The following is a 22,199-nucleotide window of genomic DNA, read 5'->3' on the forward strand; positions in this document are numbered from 1 at the left end:
CAGCATGAGTTTGATCCCTGGCCAGGGATCTGACCCACATAGTGCATCAGACCTCTCCTGTCTCACCCGCTGCTCTTCTCAGCCCCCTTCTGCAGTATACTTCAGTAGATCCACCTGTTCTGCTTCCCACTCTATCTCTGGTGAGTCCTCTCATCCCCACATCTCTGGCCTACACTCCAGTTCCTCTATGCAAAAATAAATAAATCTTAAAAAAAAATAAAGTGGAAACCAAGACAAACTAAGTAAAAATATAAAGCCACAATCATTTTTGGGGGAGTGGAGAGTTCTGTCATTGTTGCCCCGATTTCCTCTTCCATCATTAGAAAGTCTAACACACAGTGGAATGAAGAACCTGGCTCCCATGCAGTGCCAAGTGCATACTTTAAGCTCATGTCAATAAGGAAACATTCCTGAGAGGGAGGCTGAGTTGAGCTTATGGTTCTCAAATATCACACACCTTAACCTGACCTTCTTTTGTTGCCCTGGATCTTTCTTTCCTTTGTAGTCTCTCAAAGAAACAGGCCAAGGTCTATTTAATCAGGAATTGAATCCCTAGGAGGTATCTAAGTCATTGCTCAGACAATCCTAGACCACAAGGAACTCAAGACTGACATACAGAAACCAACTCCCCATAAATATAGTAATAAAATACATAAAACATCATAACAAAAAGGGCAAAAGAGCATTCAGATATTTTGTCAATGAATTTTTAAAAAGATTTATTTATTTATGCATACAAGAATGGGGGTACAGGCCAGAGGTGTGGGTGGTGAGAGGATCCACCAGAGACAGAGTGGGGAACAGAACAGGCAGATGGACTGAAATACACTGCTGAGGGGAGCAGCGGGCGAAACAGGAGAGGTCGGCTGTGCCAGCCAGGTATCGAACTCATGCTGCAGAGGCTGCGGATTGCCTCATAGTGCATTGCTTAACCCCTGGCGCCATGAGGGAGGCCCCAGTAAATGAATTATTTTAAAAGACATTCTTCTGAAGGTAAAAAGACAAGAATTTTGCATTTGTTATCAAAAGAAATAGTGATCATTATTTTTTATAATCTATGATAATTTTAAGAAATAAAATAATAGTTAAGGGTTAGAATCCCTTGAAATATATCCCCAAATATAAGGAAAAATATAAGGTGGCGAAGAGACAGCCACTTTAACAATCTGGAGTATATCCTACAAATTGCATGTATGTATCTTTGAACATACATGATAACCTGAATTACCCCTCTATCATACAGTTATCTCCCAGATCCACTATGTCTTTTTCCTTGGTAATAAACCCCTAACTTTCAGTTGGGCACTTAATTACCTAGAATTGTATGTTCTCTATTTTCATGGACAGTAGTAAAGGGGAGCAATACATGCCACCCCCAAATAGCCACCTTAGCATATTGATTATCTGAATTAAAAGGAACTTGAGAAACAGCAGGTGCAAGAACACATTGATCCTCCTTTGTCCTCCTGAGAGCTGGAGACAAATCTCCAATGTGCAAGTTACCCTCCCTTTGTACCAGGAGATACAAAGACATGCTTATCCCTAATGACAGGGAATTTAGAACTCAGAAAGCTCCATGAACAAGCCTTGTTATTTCACCAATTTACCACCCCAGGCCCAAATCCCTCTGTCTTGCCAAATTCTCCACAAATTTATTATTTCTTTGTTGGAAAGGTATAAAACGCTCCCATTCTGGAAATTTTTTTTCAGTTTCATATTTTCATATTTTATTTCAGTTGCTGTACATACAAAAGGAATTTGGTTCTTCTCCTGTTTGCTAGTCTTATGTCAATTTAATTATGGGACAAAACAGAAACTAAAGGGAAAATTTTCCAGCACCTACCACAGAACTAACAAGAGTTTTAAAGTGAAACTAGTCTTGGCTCTTTCACAAGCTAGGTAGGCAGGAGGCAGTAGTGTGCCACGTTTAAGTGCAGACAGAGCTCGTAAATCTAACACTTGCAAGCAGTTGTTGTAACTCGATCAAATCCTCTCTGAGCTTTCTTGGTAGAATGGAAATTTAAAGGACATCCCTTAACTTACCGGGTGAGTTAAGCATTTTGTGAACTGATGCTCATGTAGAGCTGAGTACACAGCAGGTGCTCAGCAACATTACTATCACTATCTCTGTCATTGTTAGCTTTTAAAAAAGAAGATAAAAATACCTGCTTTATCAGATGTTTTATAAGAATAAAACAGATACGGAAGACTTTAAAAGTTGAAGGAGTTACAAGGTCACAAAACCTAAAGCGGACGCTGCTCCCCAACCTTGGGGTATGAGACTGTTGTATTATGGCCCCACATGCGTTGCCTGTGGAATGAATGCCCCAGAGTAACCAGACAGGAGCCTGAGGGAGGGATCTCCCCTCACTTTAAAGGAATCAGCTAAATTGGATGTTGTAGAAAGTACAGACACCTTAGAGACCAGTTTGTTAGATCATCAGAACACACAAATGACCCGCCTGTGACTTCCGGGCAGTTCTCAAGCTGCTTTCCCCAGGGGACGTGGGGTTACTAGAGGGCAAGCTACATTTACACTCTAACAGTGTAATCTCCAGGGAAAAGGGAGGGTCCAGGTTCCCTGCCCCAGGCTAGGAAGGGTGGAGCTGGGCAGGGAGGGAAACTGGAAAAGACTCGGAGAAGGACTTGGAAAGAAAGAAGGAAGGAAGGAGACAAGAGAAAGAAAACTGAAGGAAGCACATGGAGCAGAGACATGTGAAGAAGCTGTGCTTGCTTTTCAGCCTTGGACTTGTTTCAGGGACTTGGGGGACATGGAAGGAGACACTTGAAAGAGACAGAGATGTGAGCGAGAGACCCGTGGGGAGGCTGACAATGGCAGCCTTTATCCTTGTGGGATTTTCCTCTTTTCCTTCCAGACTTGGCCCCTTTCCTGTCTGCCACCACCAGAAGGTGCCTTAGACTTATGGCAAGCTTTTGGGCTTCAGTGGTCCTGCTTTGGGTGACCCTGTTTGGCTGGGCATTTACTCACAAGAGGATGGGTAACTAGGGTGTCTAATTGGAAACCATTTTAACTATATTCTTCTCTTCTCTCTACTGTACACTGATTGTAGTACAGTTGAAGGTCTTGTGCACTAAGAATGTGTTTGTCTTTATGTGGCAGATGGCAGGACCCATTTAGAGCAGGCTGGTTTGGGGTTCCCGGGATACCCCTCCTTTTGCCTGCTAACAGCATGAATACTTCATTTCCATTTCACAGGTTTCACCACCAACCATAAACTTCCACAGATCCAAGTCTCTGCTTTATCTTCAGGGCCAACTAGTTTATACCCAATAAATATAGTTCAATCTTTCTTGAAAAAAATCTATCTTAGGTAGATGTCACAGGCTTGGAGAGGAGAGGGCAGATGGAAAACCAAGAAGAAACAGGAGACTTGTGGATCTGGCTTTTAATCTTTTTTTTTTTTTAAAAAAGATGTATTTTATTTATGCATACAAGAACTGGGGTGAGGGCAGAGGAGTGGGGGGTGAGATAATTCACCAGAGACAGTGTGGGGAGCAGAATAGGCAGAATGACTGAAATCCACTGCTGAGGAGAGCAGCGGGCAAGACAGGAGAGGTCTGCTGCACCATGTGGGTTGCTCCCTGGCTGGGGATTGAACTTGTGCTGCAGTGGCTGCTGACAGCTTCATAGTGCTGAGACTTATGCCACCAGGGAGGCCCCTGGCTTTTAATCTTGCAGGACGCCATAGCCTCCCCCAGCTGCCGGCCACTTTCCACATGCACAACTCCCTCAGGACCAAGCCTCTTCTCAGGCACATCAATGTAAATTAGTCAGAAATAACCAAGTTCTGGAAAACCCTCCTGGCCTGAAATCTTGCCATTGAACCGAGACAGTCTATATCCAGACATGCCATTTTTCAACTTGAATACACCAACTGCTACACCATCTTATATTTTCTGCACATGGAAAAATAAAACAGTTTTGATTTATCAATGTCTCTTCTGTGAGCTGACTAGCTGATATACTCTTTCAGTCTTTTCTATTTCAGTGACATTTATGAGAAAGGGGTCAGGGATAGAGAAGGGGTGGGGGTAGGGAGTGGTAGTGTAACAGGGTGGTCCCCAGGAAAGGGGGAGGTTCCAGGTTTCCTGCCTCACCCAAGGGAGGGTAGAGCTGAGCAGAGAGAGAAGCAGCTGCAGAGGAGACTGAGGAAGGAAGGAAGCAGGATGGAGCCAGAAGGAGACCTGTAGGTGGCACATGGAGCCGAGAGACGCGTGAAGAATCTGCACTTGCCTTCTGGTCATGGACTGAGTGACACCGATGTGGGTGAGAGACCCGTGGGGAGGTGACAAATGGTGGTTTTTGTCTTGATTTTGATTTTGCTCTTTTCCCTCCAGACTTGTCTGATTGTTTTTGATCCTTTTCTGTGGGTCCCCACTCTAAGATGCTTTAGACTTTGGGGCCTTGCTCTTGGCCATTCCCATTTGGATGGAGGATGGGTAACTTTGGGTGCTTGATTTAGAAACTAGATTCTTGGGCCTCCCCGGGTGGAACTGCAGTGCCAGTTTGGCCACTGGCGAGGGTGCCACAAAAAAAAAAAAAAAAAGAAAAAAAGAAACTAGATTCTTTGCCTTTCCTATATTGTTTTCTAATTGTATTAAAGTTCCTTCCCATTAAAGTCTCATATGTTTTGTGTTGATGCGGCGGATGGCAGAACCTATTTAGAGCAGGCAGGTGTGCGGGGTCTGGGCTGCCCCTCTTCCTGCCCTGTAACAGATTTGGCGCCCAATGTGATTTAGCTGCCCTGTCACAGTAGGAATGAAAAACACTTTTCAAAAACATGTAAAAACAAGATTTTTTTCAGATTATATTGCATAAAATAACACAGATTATATTGTATATAATTTAGATTATACTATATTACATATATGTACCTGTGCCCACACCCACACCCTCCCAGGCACCTTGCCTGTCTCCCACATGTGAGAGAATTTTTCACCAGCCAATCAATTGTGTTTCAAACTCTCAGCCATTTTTCTTCACTTGTCTAGATCTTCAGACCAAGCAAAGCCTGAAAAATCATTCCCAAGTGAACTCATAAAGGAAAAATCCTCCCTACAATCAAATGAGAAGTGTAAATGTCAGACTTGAATTTAAGTGGTGACTTCCACGCTTTTAACTGAAGTATTTCTCAGAGTATTTCTGAAGCACAGAGTACAGACTCAGAGGACAAAAAGGATAAATGTACCAAACAGATTGAGGTGCATTGTAGGAATACCCCACATTCCAGCCCTTGTGCGGCTGAGTGGAGGAGACGTAGGAATGAGAAGGCGAAGCAAGCTGAGAGTCAGAAGTAGGGAGAGAGAGCCTCCCTGGTGGTGCGAGGGGTTAAGCACAGCACTGTGAAGCCATCTACAGCCACTGCAGCATGAGTTCGATCCCTGGCCGGCCAGGGAGCTACCCACATGGCACAGCAGACCTCTCCTGTCTCGCCCGCTGCTCCCCTCAGCAGTGTATCTCAGTAGATCCAACTGTTCTGCTCCCCACTCTGTCTCTGGTGAATCTTCTCATCCCCTGCACCTCCAGCCTGTACCTCAGTTCTTGTATGCATAAATAAATAAATCTTAAAAAAAAAAAAGTTGGGAGAGAAGTTAGGGACCCCAGAGGCCTCTGACTCCAGCCAACTAGGCTGTTCTTTCCAACATCAGTTGTTTCCAGGGGCACCTTGCCTGGCTGTGGTGTGCTCTCCTCTCAACCATGAAAGTTCTTTCCTTTCCCACTTGGGTCTTCTCAGAGCCCCAGAAGTGGCACATGCCCCGCATTCCTGCCCAGCCTGCTAGGTGTCCTGCCCCCAGGTCTGACTTTCCACCCTGGCAGTATAGGGCTTGAGGGCAAGAGAGAGTCCCTGCAGCTGTGGGTAAGCCCAGGCCTTACAGCAAGCATTTACTGAATAGTCACCTGCAGAAGCTGCATCAGGCCCTGGGGAGTTATCCAAAAAGAAGCCTAGATTTTCACCTGTTTTCTTCCAGTTGCTGTGCACATGCAGAAGATGCCCTGGAGAAACCACAGTAGTCACATGGGCATGACTGTTGTGCTCCGCATGGACCAATGCCTCATAAGCACTTTACACGGTTGTGTCCACAATAAGCTCAAGGTATGTACATGACAACCGAGGTAGTCATAGGTATAGAGCTAAATATCATTTAGATTGGATACTTTTCTCTCCATAATTATCCTTTGTAATCACTGTGTTCTTGTTGGATACTTAGATTTGATTTCCCACTGTTGGCTATTATTGGTAATATGGCCATAAATATCTGAGACTATATGTCTTGTTTTTTCTATTCCGAATTATTTCCTCAGGGGAAAATATGATGTAGTGGAGAGAGAATAGGTTTTTGAGATGATTAGATTTGGGTTCAAAATCTACTTCTGTCACTTATGAACTGTATGGTCTTGGGCAAGTTCCTTGACTGTGCTCAATGTCAGTTTCCCCTCTGCACAAAGTCATTGATAATACTCCCCCCCAGGAGTGGCTATGAGGATTATGCCCTGCTGTTGGGTGAAACAGGTTTGAGATAGATCTGGATTTAACTTCTGAATCTGCTGTTCAACTTGGATAAGATACTCAACTTTTTAAAGTTGTTTCCTTCTCTGTGCAATGAGAAAGTATATATCTAATGAGGATTAATTAAATATACATGACATGTTTGGTACAGTGCCTAGTATACAATAAGGGACCAATAAATGTTAGCTGCTATTATTATCACAGTAATTACTATTATTATATAAAAAGACAGCACTTAATAAAAGTTGGTGTGGCCATTTCTCTACTGCATTTCTCCTAATAATGAGAAATCACTAAGCACTGGAGCTCTGGGTCAAGGGTCAGGCATATCTTTATGGGCATTGCCATACAATTAACCAAAAGGGTTCTATTTGACTTACAATGCCGCTAACAATATGAGGAATCTCTCCATTTCTCTCCAACACTTCCTGGTCGTTTTTTCTGCGATAGTTAAAGCTGCAGTATCTCAAGGTGACTTCAATGTTCATTTCTTTGTTACTGTGAGAGTGAACATTTTCCCTGTTTTGCTTATTGTTTAGATATATTCTAGTGTGAAAGATTTATTCCCATCTTTTGCCTATTTATTAGTGTGAATCTTGCTCTTTTTCTTAAACATTTGAATGAATTCTTCATATATTAGGATCATTATTCTATTTAATGCAAACACTCATGATTGGTTGGAGTCAGAGAAGTCTGGTAGCAATGGGGGAAGAACAGGGGAAAGTCTGTGTGTTCAGAACCACTCCCAGGGGTGGGGCTGTTGTCCACTGCTTGGAGAACTCAATAGTCTCACACCTTTAATATCCATGGGTCTGCATGGCACTGTATTTCCCTGTCTTTAAGTATAGGATGTTTCTCCTTAGTTGTCTTGGAGATGCCCCCAGTCTTTTGCAGACATAACATACCAGTTGCCCCCCACTCAGCTAACTCCCCAAACCTACCCCCATGTGCTCTTCTGTTGTCTTGACCAAGAGATTTTTTTTTTTCTTTTGTGGGATCCTCGCCGGTGGCCTGGGATCGAACTGGCGCTGCAGAGGCTGTGGGCAACCTTGCAACCCAGCGCTCAACCGCTGCGCCACCAGGGGAGACCCTTGACCAAGAGATCTTAAAAGTGTTTCTCCATCCAGTAGAAAGGTCTCCCAGAGTCTCTCAGACTGGCCATCTGTGTTACCTCCTAAATTATATTCTTGAATTCTAAGTGATAAGTCCTGACTCTTGCTTTGGAAAATGTGACAATCACACATACAGAAAAACAAGGAGGCAGCCAAGCTGACATGTTATCTCAAGTCCTTCTGCATGTCAGTATTTGCTGCTGGAAATGGCACACGTGAGCAGATAAGGAGAACAAGACCAAGGATTCTGCTGCCCTGTGGTGGGTATATCATAGTAGGACCCAGGAATTAACCAGGGAGAAAGGACAAGAAACAACTGTCCTGTGCATTCAGCCCAAGTGTCTACTTTTCTCAAATTATTTTTATATTTTAATGGTGACATTTTTCAAATTATTGGGATAGTTATTTTTAATAGCATACTATTTACAGTACTGATTTTTGCCTTAGCATGATGACTTATTCTATGGATGCCTCAGTAGACTATGAGCATCATCTAGTCAGGAAACGTGTTTTAGTCTTCCTTCTAAGATCTAACCCGTTGGCCTTTGCCACCTACATGTGAGCAGATAAGCATAACAAGACCAGCTCCCTCTAAAGTCAGTTCACGTGGGAGCCTTGGGCTGCTAGACAGCATGGCTAGAATCAGGTCAGATAGAAAAAGTCACAATTTCCTTGAATGAAAATAAAAATAAATCCTATCACTATATCAGAATTCATGAGAAACCGTTGGTATACCCTAAATGAAAGGATCCTTCTCTCTTGTTATTTTCTAATTTGCCCCTCAGTTGCCCAGAATCCACACTGGGTCACATAAGAAGCCCCATCCTCCCAAGAGACAAGAAGCTCTTCCAATAATAGACACTGAGAACAACCAAGTTTCTTGGTCCCTTTGGAATCCACTCTGGCGTCAAATTGCATGCAACTCTTAGGGTCTCCCTGGTGGTGCAAGGGCTTAAGACGCAATCTGTGAAGCTATCCGCAGCCACTGCAGCACGAATTTGATCCCCCACCAGGGAGGTGACCCACATGGCGCAGCAGATCTCTGCTGACTCGCCCGCTGCTCCCCTCAGCAGTGTATTTCAGTAGGTCTACATGTTCTGCTCCCCACTCTGTGTCTGGTGAATCCTCTCATCCCCCACACCCCTGGCCTGTACCCCATTTCTTGTATGCATAAATAAATAAATATTTATTAAAAAAAACAAATTGCATGCAACTCTAAAGGTGTCCTTGCCAAGGCTGGGTGTGCACAGGCACAGTGCATGTGCACATGCGTGAGGCCAAGCATATGTGTGTGTGGCTATGGACATGCTGTGCAAGGAGGGCACACTTTTTGCATGTTTGAGGAAACAAAGGGCCTACTTTTCTAAAGGCAGATTGTGATGCCATGAAAGACATTCTCAGACTTCAAATATTCCTTTCTTTTTCCAACGGTGGTGTCTAGGGGAGAGGGTGAAGAGAGGGTTTTAGGTCCAGTGTAATCTAATCGTTTCTAGAAAGGCCAGCTCTAGTTTCCCTATGTGAACAGAATCTTTGGATGCTTATTTCTGGGGGCGGGATCGTGGGCAGGAGGAGGTGAAAACCTAGAATTCACATTACCAACGAGCTGCTCACAAACAAAATGTCTTTCTAACCTCAATGGATGCCGCGCTTTTCCTTCTGAAAGTGATGCCCTGAAATCCCTTCCACAGTCAGCTGGAGAGGGCTTTGGGTGGTCTATCCCAGGAGTGGCGAGAATCCCTTCATTCCAGGACTTACCCAGAAAAACTGGCTAATTTACATCCCAGCTAATTATCTCTTGGTTTCATCCTCAGGTAACTAATTCCTCATCCACAACGCAGCATAGTAAATAAGGTCAAAGGGAGTATAGCAAATAAGGTCAGAGGGAGACCCACGGATTCTAGCCAACCCTGCACACCTGGATCCCCTCTGGGTTCACGCCGCATATTTCGAAAGTTCCTATCGCCCCCAGCCCTAATGATGGGGACCCCCAGGCCGCTGGCGAGGTGCCGGCTCTCCCGGGCCTCGCTGACAGTACCCATGGGGTGGAGAAATGTCACCAGGACAGCCGGGGGTGGGGGGTTAGGGGGGAGTGCGTGACGTAAGGGGGTGCTAAGTGGGGGGGCCGGTGTGAGCACGTGGGTGAGCGTGGGCCGGCCTTCCTTCCAGCGCAGCACCCCCCGCCTCATACCCCCCGGACCAGCCAGGCAGGCGCCCCGCGGCGACCGCAGCCCCCCACCCCGCGGGCACCCCGAGCCGCCGCCCCTTTGCGCCCCGACCCGGCGGGGCAGCCGCGCGCGCCCCACTCCGAGAGAAACGCGCCAAAGGACGCGCCCGCCTCGGCCAGGGTGGGGGCGCTCTCCCCCGGCGGGCCCCAAGAGTCGCAGGTGTGGGATGCCGTGTGCGGGAAGAGCCCCGGCCAGGCGCCCCAAAGTCCTCAGGAGAAAATCTCCGCGCAGGTGCCCAGACGGCCGCGCGCCCCGGGAAGAAAGAACGTGCTCGGTACCTGATCCTCGTCTTGTCTGCCCTCTGGAGCGCCTCGTTTCTTTCCAGCACCCGAAGGATCTTCCGGGCTTCTTCGTCATTTAAGAAACTGAAATCAAACCCCTGGGGAACTTTCGTCATTTTCTCTGCAGTGTGTGGGGTACACGGACGCTCCTGGGCGCCTCGCGTTACGACGACATTTTTCAAGATACAGGTGATTAGTTTCAGGAACTTGATTCCATAGCCAGAGTAAGTCCGCCCCTTGGGAAGTCTAACCCCACACACCTAGGGAACACTCACAGGTTCATTTTGACAACACCTTAATGACATGTTTCTCCCAACCTAGCCAACCGAGATGCAAAACGAGCGGCCATAGGGAGCGCAGGAGCCAATCCCACTGCAAGGGGGCGGGCCGGCCTACACCCCTCCCCTGCCCGCCACACCCTCGTCTGGCTCGTTAAGCTAAGGATCCTGCATAACTCGGTCCCGAAGTGAGGTTTAGGCTCTGTTAAGTGAGATAGATTTAGTGCTTTTGGCTGTTGCTCTTTGCTACTTGAGCTCGGCTAGCAGAAGCAGTGAAAAGGTGAGAGTCATGATGAACCTGCTTTGCAGCGAAGAGGCCAGGACAGAATTGTGTGCAGGATCTTCAGAACTGGAGGAAGGGTTGCCCTGTTGGAAAGACCTGGCGGGGGCTGAGCCAGTTCCAAGGGCTGGATTTAGGGTGTACTTGGAAATGAATTCTTTTCCAAGATTCCCATCCCTCAGAAACCACCCCCCTCTAGACACTGCCCCCCCCCAACCACCACTTCCTTGTCCCACAAAAGTCATACACACACACTATGGAGTTTTAGCAGAATACAGTCCTGAGCAAAGGACGGTTAAAAAGCTATTTGTAGTTTTCCAAGATTTTGACGATATTCTTTACTATTCCAGAGAAGTAATATAAATCCCTCTTTAAAATACCCAAGTCCAAGATTGAGGCAACATGTAATCTAATGAAATGACAGAAATTGTTTTTCCTAGAAGGTGATATAACAGAAATTTCTAAATATATTCAGGTATATGCATTTTAAAATTTATCAAGCCTTTTCTAGAATGTATGGTTTCCTTTGGGCTTCACTTCCAATACAAAAGAAGTTACTTGGTCAGATAAGCTTACCTGCCTTAGAGCCTTAATTTGGTCCCTTACGTAGGGTGATGATTACTGACATTCAAAATGTACTTCCATGTATGTCAAATAAGCCCTCTAAAGATTTCTGTAACAAAATTTTGATATCAGAATGGCGATTTATGTTTTGGCCTCTGGATCCTCTACTCACCTTGATCATAATTCAAGACATGTCTGGGCAGGTAACCATTCAAGTAACTTTCCATAGGTGTCTGTTGTTTCTATGAAGCAGGAACCAATTCTGTTCACCAAAGTTGTACAAGGCACAGAACTCTTTTCTCAATGACCTCTGTGTTAATGATGGTGGTTTAAGAGTATGTCCACTTGGGATGTTCATTTTCCCCATTTATTAGTATGTTCATGTATTCAGCATATGTGTGAGACTTTTTTTTCACATGGGCTGTGTTCGGTGTTTGTTCTGCTCCCGGTGAATCAGTGAGTTGATTTCAACCAACATACACTTTGCATAGTACCCGCAATGCAAAGCCATTGTGCCTGGTGAAGGAAATGGTTCTTGTCTTTAGGAAGTTTATAATGCAGTGGAGGAGAAAACACAAATAGAAAAGTGACTACACGACAAAGAACATAATAGAGATAGAAAGAAAGTTCTCTTAGAGCATGGAAAGAATAGACAGGACATGGTATTTGGGTTGCAACAGGAAAGGTCAGATATCAATAGCAAAAATGGAGGCTAGGGGGTGAAATGTGTGAGCACACTTTAGGCAGGGAGCACAGTGCACTGAAGAGCAGAAGTACCTTCTTATGCTCATGGGTGACCCAAGTGAGAAAAACGTGGAAGCTAGTAGATGTCTGGGCATATTTAGAGGTACTCAAGAGAGAGGGCAGTTTTAATAGGGCCAATATTGCTCCTAAGGACCTAAGGAGCAATTATTGATTCTTGGCATGTGAAGACATACACACAGCACATAAACAGGTGCGCTGCATGTCTGTAACATCAAAGTTTCCTGAGAAGGGTGATTAAGGAAAAAATCCTGAGCAGGTGTCCCAGGGGTGACAGTAGCAACAAAGGTTGAGAAACCTTTTTGAGCTAGGTCATACAGCATTGGAATAGTAATGAGGTCTGAATATGAATGCTATGCTAAGGAATCTGGACTTCATGTTGTAAGCAATGAGAAGCCAATGACAAATGATTTAGTTGAAACTGAATCTCGGGAAGATGACTCTGGCAGCAGTAAACAGGGAAGAGTAGCAGGAGGTTGGTGGTGAGGACACCGTGGTGTTGGAATGCTGATACAGGAGGAAGAGGAAAGACTAGAGTGGGCACAGAAAAAGGGATGCACTCCCAACAGATTGCCTGGACTTGATAACTCATTAGATCAGAGGATAATGAACGCAGGAGTGAGAAAGATGATGCAGGGTTTCGGGATAAATGTGTAAAAGAATAGATTATTTGATGATAGGAGAAACATAAGGTTTGAAAACAAATAAACAAGAGTCCAGTTTTAGACATAAGGAGTTAGAGGTACCTGCAATTGATCCACGTGAAGGTTCTCAGCAAAAGTGATAAATGTGGGACTGGAAATAAGTGAACTAGGAATGGAGAAGTAGTTTTGGAAGTAATCTGTTTAAATATGCTAGCCCAAACCCCGAGATTGAATAAGATGGCCAGAGGAAAGCAGTTGACGGAGTAGAAACTGAGTTCAGAAGCTTGAATGACCAAGCCCACCAGAGGTTGGTCCCAAGGCAGGCTTCTGCCCTGGGGTGTGGTACAATGTGGAGGGGGGTGTGTGATTGAGAAATATTTATACTGAGAAATTTGCAAGACATTAAGGGTTGCCCTGGAAACTATATAAGACTGTAAATTTAATGCTTTAAAGCAAAAATAATTCTGGAAGTCTTGCTTTCTGGGCTCATTTGAGAATCCATTTTCAAATTTAGTGCGTGGTAGCCCAGGCAACATCCAGACCAGCCTCTCAACTAAAGAGATACTCATCATTTTGGTTTTTAATAGTAACAGATGGGTTGATAGCAATACTCTTTAAAAATATCCCTGTTTCCTGATTTCTCCAGTCTTTGGGTCAAATACCCAGCAAGAGGCTTCACTTTTTTTTTTCCCTGATAGTTTATTCAGCTAAGAGAAATGTTCATCATGTTGCTTGCTTTGTTTGGATTTTGGTGACCTTAAGTCACCTCTGCCCCCAGCAGGCCACTGAGAGCCATCTGTAGAATGGAGATGGGTTTTTCAAAGAGCTATCTTCTCTTTCAACAGTAGGTTATGGGGTGGGTTTGGGTGACAGGTTTCAGTTGAACAAGCAAAAACATTGGTGGTAAGATGCTGGTAATAAGCACTGATTAGTAAACAAGAGATGCAATGCATTGAGAAGGTAGTTTGTCCAGGAGTTCTCACGGTTGTTCATGTCAGTGTTCACTAATTCTAACTGCTCAGTGAACAACTGCCCTTCCACCCTCAGGCTCAAATCCACAATAACAGAATAAAGATTCCATGAAGAACAGCAGTCCAAACTTTCTGAAAATTCTATTTTTTGTTTGTGTTTATTTTTCTGCTAAAACAGGGATAATAGAACAAAACTTCTAAGGTTATTATAAAAGTTCACAGAGATGACACACGTAAAGGAAAAAAGAAGGCTGATGCTCAATAAATGGTACCCTATTAATAAAATTATTTGCATACAGAGCAGCTTACAACTTTAAAGGTAACCTTTTCTTTCAGGACCTATTTACTGGCACTTGGGAAAAACTGAAAAATAGAAAAAAGGAGTCAAACAAATGAAAGTCAAAATCTCAATCTTCTAGTGGTAAATTAATGGAACCATAGGTAAGTTCTGCAGTCAGATGGACTCACTAGTACTCTCCATAGTAGTCTAGACCAGAGTAAAGCACTTGTATAGTTTCCAGGGCAACCCTTAATGCCTTGAAACTTTCTCAGAATAAATATTTCTCAATCACACCCCCCTCCCCATTGTGCCACGCCCAGGAGCAGAAGCCTGCCTTGGGGCCAACCTCTGATGGGGTTGATCATTCAAGGGTCTGAATTCAGCTTCTTCTCTGACTACTGCTTTCCTCTGGCCATCTTATTCAATCCAGGGTTTGGGCTGGCATATTTAAGCACAGGTGGAGGTGGACATTCCTGGATAGGAAGGTGGCAGGGAGATTGCCCTCCAGGAACTTCAGGTTTTCTAATGGATTGGTCCCACCTAGTCAGAAATCATCGGTCAGGATTTTCATTTTCTTATATCCTCCAATTAGAGAACTTGCTCCTCCACCTAGCCTGAGGAGTCAGGACTGGGCAGAGAGGCTGGGAAGTTACTCCAACATGAAGGTCCCTTCAGAGGAAAGTGAAGGTATGTCTGTCCCCTTCGTTTATTATATAAAAATGTAAGACTACATCACAAGAAAAAAGTTTATGATTGTGTAAGCTAATAGATGCTAACTAGACCTATTTTGGTGATTTTTTTGCAATACAACAGGTCCTCAAAGAGCTTCATTTCATTCACCATTGCTTTGTTATAATGTTGGTGAGAGGGAAGAAATCCCAGCCCATCTTTAAAAACAATGCTATTTGATAACCTTCTTTTGTAAGATGTTGTCTTGTTTACAGTCACGGTTTCAAGAAACTCTCAACAGTGTTAAGTGAGGACTTACTGTACAGACCAATATTGAAATATAATGTTGTATACCTGAAACTAAAATAATGTTATATATCAATTAAATCTTAATAAAAAAACTACGAATATGAAAAGAGGGGAGAAAGTAGCAATTATCTATAATATAAACACTTATTTTTATACTGTTACTTGTATCTCTATATAGTCCCCTTTTCATATATACAATGTATGGCACTATATTAACTATCCTTTATATTGTCCCTTTATGTGGGAGCAGAGAGCTCCCCAGGATAATGAAGTTTCATGGCCCTTAAAGTCACAAAAACATTGTGCAAACCTCTGCGAGAGTTTGGACAAGTCTCTGAGCCCTGACGTTGACAGGTGGCATAAATACGGTTCTGAAACCAAAGCCTCCTTTCTTGTCAGCATTCAACCCATGTGAGGTCTTGAGCTCAAAATGTACCTGACATACACTAAAAATAACAACAAACTGACTCAATCAAGGAACTAACATACACACACTCATTATTCATTTTAGTCCTAAACATTCAATTCTGCCTCACCCCCCTCCTCCTATGAGGGGCTATCAGGGTTCTCATACCTTCCGAGGGATGGAGGAGACAAATAGTAGACTTTGAGGTTTGTGCAAAGATACAAAAATATGTTCCAAACTCAGAAAAGGTAAAACATTTCCCAGGGCACCTTTGGGAATCTATTGTTACCCTGAAGATAACCCAAGAATGATCAGGCCAATAAACTCTTAAACCAAAAACACCCTGTGATTTCCCTTATGATTCAGATGCAGGAAAAAATCTTAAGAAAAATGCCAGTAGATGTCTGATAGAAGCATATTAAAAGACTAAGTAGAGTTTATTTAAGAAGCACAAGACTATTTTAATATTAACATAATTTACCTTCCTGCAAGTTCAAAGGGAAACTACTATATAATTAAAAGTTCCTCAACAAAATTCAAGACAGCCTCTTGCTAGAAATAAATGAACAAACTGAATTTACAACCCTAACTCAGGATTAGAGGGATGTTTCCCTGGTGTGATAAGGAATATCTGTCCCAGACAAAACCAAAATTATAATTAATGGTGAGTCAATTAAGTAAAAACAAATCAGAGCTACCTGCTGTTACCTGTACAATCTAAGATTGTTCTGATCCTTCTAGTTGCTGCAATAAAGGAAAAATAATAAGCGTAACTTTTAGAAAAGAATTGACTACAGGTGTTTGTCTATTTAGAAAAAAAATCTCAAAGAAAGTCACTAAGAAATGATTAGAACTAAAGAGGCTATGTATACACATACACGTGTGTGTGTGTGTGTGTGCATGCTTGTGGACAGCATCTGAATTTATTCAATACCCATGGCCTGTCTAGTAAGTGTAGGGAAATGTTTTAAGCAAGGACATAGTTGTTCCTTTCTTCAAGAACATTACAGTCTAATGGGCAGAAGGGGTAAATAAAGAAAACAAATCAACATAAATTTGAAATGTGACAAGGAAGCCAAAATAACAGGGTGGAGTGTGGAGAGGGAAGTGGTGTCCAGGCTGGGAGAGAACAGGGAAGGCTCAGGTGAGGTTCTCTTTGGGTGGAAACCTGAAGGATAAAAAGCCAGACAAGGGAAGAACTGTGAATCGTCCTCCCAGAGACTTACCTTTGCACATAATGTGGGTTAAAAATATGCTTATGTGCTACTTGCAAAATCCTTTCCACCCACGTCATCTTGATGCAAGAAATAAATAGGCCCGTGGCAGGTGATGGAGACAAAATACAGACAGACAAGGTCTCTGTCCTCATGTGGTTTGCATTCTTGAGGGAAGGGACAGGCCCTGCATACATAATCAAACAACAGATTTACCAGTGCTCTGGAGAAAGGTAACAGGTGATAGGATAGAGCACCATCTTGGGGTGGACTAGTCCCAAGGTGTGGGTAGCAAGGCCACCCTAGGGGACACAGAAGTGGAACTCAGGAGCCTGACTAGGAACCAGCCTTGGGAGGAGCCGTGGCAAGGGCTGTGCAAGCAGAAGCAAGTGCAAGGCTTTGCAGGCGAGAGAAGTTGGTGTGCTCTGGGCTGACATCTGGGGAGCTCTGTAAATAGTGGGGGTGGGGTGGGGTAGGGAGAGGTTAGAGAAGTAGCCTTGGGCCCAATACTTAAGGCAGTTAGGCCAAGGAAAGGGAAGTCATACCTTATTCTAAGGGACATTTGAAGGGCGCAAACATCAGGCTGTGGAATGAAATGTGAAGGGCTTAGTACACGGTAAACTGGAACGATAGGTTGAGTCCAGAAGTTCCCTGTCTGGGCAACTTTTAAAAAATCAAATTGTATTGCTTTACTGTTCCTTTGCATAACCTTACAGTCAAGGTGGCTCATGCCTCATACCCCATCTTCATACTTCAACATATGCACAAGCTTTACTCCCCCTCCACCAAGTTCCAGAGCTCCCACACAATCATCAGACCCCAACCTTATGTCCAGGAACTTGAAAAGTATGACAGAGGGGAGATCTGTCCTACTTTGCACAGAGAGGTGGGAAAAACAGGATGGAAAGAATGAAGGAAACTTCTAATACAAGTCTGGGCTTTTTTGCGTCCAGCCTTGAAATTTGTGTCCTTTCAGAATGAAATGAGTTTTTCTTCCCCCATCCACTGGGGCAACAACAGCTTCTTTGCAACCTCTAATTAAGTGAACCACCACGATGAATACCATACCACTTAGAGCAAATCAAAAGGTGCCTTAGACTAAACTGGAAGTTTCTCTTCCACTGTACATTTCAAAGAGAGTTTACAACTCTATTTGGATTCTTGATTAAAAACCTGGGTTTTCACTAGATAAAATTGTTAACTACTTAGTGTGACTAGTACAGTACCAGGGCTGTAGATCTTTAAAGCTTGCATTGTGATTTAAGCAGGAACATTTCTAGTAACTAGAGTTTTATCACTTCATTTCTTGTTTCTAAATTTATTGCCAGGACCGAGCTAATGTCTACTTGAAAGACTTGAAGGAGATCTAAGTCATCAGTGTCCCTAAAATAACCTCCAAAGCTTAATTTGGATGTATTCTCAGGACTTTTCATCTTTGGTTACCTTTCCAAGCCATTTGTTCCAATATATGGGGCATGCTTCAAATAATATCCAAACCACACGGATTTCAGGATTTGAGGCCTCACCTTGGTCATATGGCTACTGTTGTTTCCCCTGGTTGTGTCTGATGTCCCATATGACGAGAAATGTGTTTTGCTATAGACTGAATGTTTCTGTCCCCTCTGACCAAATTCATAAGTTGAGACCTATTTCCCAATGTGATGGGATTAAAAAGTGCAGTCTTTGGAAGGTGATTAGGTCATAAGGGTGGAGTCCTGAGGAATGGGGTCAGTGGCCTTATAAGGTGAACACAGAGCACCCACCCCCCCAGGCCTTTCCTCCTTGTGAGGTCACTTTGAGAAGATCTATGAACTGGGAAGAGGGTTTCACCAGACTCCAAAGCTGCTCGCATCTTTGTCTTAGACCTTCCAGCCTCCAGAAATTAAGAAAATTAACTTGTGCCACTAAAGCCCCCTCGTCTATGGTTTTTGGTTATAGCAGCCTAAGTGGATGGAGACAACTAAATAAACAAAACTAATTGTCAAGTAACAAGTTGGATGATGAGCTCAGTGTTATCAAAGGCTTCAAAGAAGATAATAATACATAAGCTGCTAAATATGAGCAGCAGAAAGCACACAGAAAGTTGTTGCTATGCACGGAGAAGCATCCTCTGGCTAAGCCTGTGCACCCGCAAGGATTGTCTGCAATAGAAGGGCTTACTGCAGTCAACAGAATCCTGCTGAAGATAAAAATATGCCACAGATGCTGCTGTCCCCGAGTTAGAATGTAATGCGCATAATTGGGCCAAAATGAATACTGTCTTGGAATACAGTAACTTCTAGGTCTTGCTAAATCCTATTAAATTAATTACTGTGTAGATGAAAATATGCCAGTGCTTTAATTAACTCTGTTGGAATACCAATAATCACGTGATGGCATCTATTAGGCTTAATAGATGTTCTGGTCAAGACAGTTTTTAAACATCAATAGTATACTTCAACTGATAGTCATAGGGGGAAAATGTATTGAACATGTAAAAAATACAAAGTAGCAATAGTATTCCCAAGACTGACTCAGAAATGGTCATGTGACCACAGGAGGCTTAATCCAAGCTTGTAAACAAAGATTTGTGTAAAAACAGATGCCATCTACCTCCAGCCCTTTTGTAAAACCTTAGGTATTGAATTCAATAAATACTTTTTCCTCAAAGCTATTTTCTCTCCGTGTAAGGGTTTTCATGATTTCCAATGTAAACATGATAAGCAATAAAACTATAGAAACTTTCATCTTTTTGCCTAAAGTGTAACTATTTGAAAACAGTAGGTGTGTTAAATTTCTTACCTATTTGTTTTTAAGGCTGGTCCAATGACAGTAACACAGAAACTAATAAATGTGCTTCCCTGGTGTTTTATCAAATTGTTCACTTGAAACACTAGTCCATTCCACAGCTTGCACGCCTGCATCCATCCATCTAGCCATCATTGGGTTATTCATGAATTCATTTAGGGTTATTTTGTTCATTCATCATTCAACAAATATTTATTGAGCTCCTGGCATGTGCTAGCACTGTTCTGAGGCTTTTCTTCACCTCTCTGGTCTGGTTTCTCGTGTTTGTTTAATTTACCTTGGTCACTTCAAGCTGATATTTACTCCCTGTTAACCAAAGCTAGAAATTTTATGGGGTCCGCTCTCATTGATCCTAACTAAAGGGAACAAGTCAAGTGCCAGGGTGCAGCTGCTCTGGTCCTGTGAGGAGCATACACCCGAAAAAAGTGCTGTCTGTAAAAGAAACATAGCATTTGGAAGCTGCTGCCTACGGATGAATTAGTAGCTTCAAGAATTGTGCATTCTGAGATTTGTGAGGTTGCTATAACTCCCAAGCCTCTAAATAGGATAATTTTTTTGCATTTTAAAAGATTTTTTTTAATTCTTATTTAGGATTATGGAAGATTTTTTTTTTTGCTTCTCAAGTATATTTTATTTCTTCTTTTTTTATTTCTATATATATATTTTTACATCATTATTCATTTTTGTACAGTTTGCTTTCTCCTCTTAGGTGTAGTCCCCATAGAAATTGGGTAAATTTTAACAACCTTGTCTGTTTTCCTCAAAGCAGAGATAACATGCAATAGATATATTAACCAGAACCCTGCCCCAGTTCTCTTTGCAGAAATCCTTGAAATGTTTCATGTAACCTCCTTGCAAACTGTATATCATCCTCATTGAGAAGTTCAGAATTCAGGCAGCTTCCCCAGAGCTATCTGAAGGCTGTTCCTAGGCTCGACTCCTCAATCTTGATTCTTTAAAAAAAAAAAAATTCACTTACTTTTGTTTGCCTTGATTTATTTAAGCCAACACCCCATACCCTACACTTCTCTCTTTGAAGAATGTGGTTTATATAGATTTGTGTCACCCAGCAATCTTCCAGAAAGGTTACCTGGGTTAGAAATATTTTCTTCCAAGTAACTCACTATCATCATTCAATTTCTGCATCCCTAAAACTGTCTTTTACACAGAGTGGGCTAGAAGGGATCAGTAGGGTGGGAGCAGAAAATAGAAACTTAACACCCACTGTGAATCCTGTGAAAGTTATGCATAATCCCCAGAACATATTTCAATGGATATGTTTTCTTCTTGGGGTGCAGAAATATTTTGGAACTACAGGTGGTAGTTGTATAACATTGTGTGTACCAATTGCCACTAAATTGTTCGCTCTGAAGTGGTTCATTCTATGGTATGTCGATTGCACCTCAATAAAAATGTTTCATAATTTTATTTCATTGTTTTTGTGCATGTTGATAAAATTATAAACTTCCCCATTTTGCCCCAGTATTCTAGAGAATAGCCAAAATAGGAACCCAGTGTACCAAACTTATCATCATTATCACCCCCATCTTCCTTAAATGTGAAGCTAAAGTTGAATCCAGCAGGACAGCACCAAAGGAGCTATAAACACACTTGCCAGGCACAGTCACTCCACTCTGATTTATAGCTTGTTTGCTCCACCTGACTCTGAATACTGGAACAAATACGATCTCCACCTGTGGGAGGGGAGAGCCATTCCTAATAACACATAATGACCACAGGAGCTGGGCTTCCTTCTGGATTGACTTAAGGGAAAGAAAGTATGTTTGTAGGAGAAGAAGTACAGATATCAGCGATTTAAGGGAAAACATGATTGGGATTCTGGAAAAACATTGAGGCTATTATCCATAAATAAATAAATACAATGGATCCTTGAATAGCATGGGTTTGAACTGTGGAGTCCATTTCGAAGCAGATTTTCTTGAAAACAGACATTGGCTTACATCATGGATAAATATAGCACAGTACTCTAAATGGATTTTCTCTTCCTTGTGATTTTATTAATAATATATTCTTTTCTCTAGCTTACTTTATTGTAACAATACAGTATATAATATAGAAAATATGTGTTAATCAACTGTTTATGTCATAGTAAAGCTTCCAAAGTCAACAACATTAGTAGTTAAGTTTGGGGGAAATCACAAGTTATAAGGGGATTTTTGAATAGCAGCATAGGTGCCCTTAGCCCTGCATCGTTTAAGGGTCAACTGTATTCGTTTGAGATGTATCTAGTGATCCAGGGCAGAAAAGATGTTCTGGTTCTGATGATGGCTGATCTATTTCAGACTAATTTTGGTGTCTTATTACATTTATTTTGATGGGGGGAAAAGATTGAATGTTCACTGGATAGAGAAAACTGTTTCTTTTCAGTGCATCCTTTCCTCATTACCCTACTCAAGTTTTTGGTATTTTCTGAATATTAATATTGCAAATTAGAACTCAGAGAGAAGATATTCCCGCTGAGATCAGGACCCCAATCCCTTGTCTGTAAGCGAGTGAAAGTTTATAGATGGTGAGATGGGCCTGGAAGAGGAATGAAGAAACCACTTTAAAAGAGGGTCCTGAAGAAGGTGGCCAGACAGTGTAATAGAAGCGGGTGTGGATGCCAAGGAGGATGCCAGTCTCCGAGAGTTCTAAGACCTCAGAGTCAAAGGTGAAAAAGAAACAGAAGCAGCCGCCTCTGGCTAAGAAGGAAATTTGGGTCATGAGGACAAACTCAGTTCTTAGGATATTTTGGTAGTGTTAGTAAGGGTTTTAGAGGTCATGTAGTAAATATTTCAATAAATAAGTCTCAGCTGCATGAATTTTTGTTAGATGGGACTGAGTTGAAAGGTATTAGGATTAAAGAAGAGGTCGGTAGACGAGATCT

General features: G+C 42.7%; 1 protein-coding gene across 1 annotated transcript in view; it reads right to left on the reverse strand.

The window, feature by feature from the left end:
* The window catches only part of EXPH5 (exophilin 5), a gene marked incomplete at its 3' end in the record, with an annotated part of 63,333 nt that extends 52,880 nt beyond the window's left edge, over positions 1-10,453 (reverse strand). The window contains exon 1 of the mRNA XM_084249811.1: positions 10,146-10,453. Within this exon, the coding sequence (XP_084105937.1) occupies positions 10,146-10,264 (119 nt within the window). The 5' untranslated portion in view covers positions 10,265-10,453. The remainder of the gene's footprint in view (positions 1-10,145) is intronic.
* Positions 10,454-22,199: the final 11,746 nt, after the last annotated feature.

Source organism: Talpa europaea, assembly GCF_964194135.1.
Source record: "Talpa europaea genome assembly, chromosome: 12".
NCBI classification, from domain to species: Eukaryota; Metazoa; Chordata; class Mammalia; order Eulipotyphla; family Talpidae; genus Talpa; species Talpa europaea.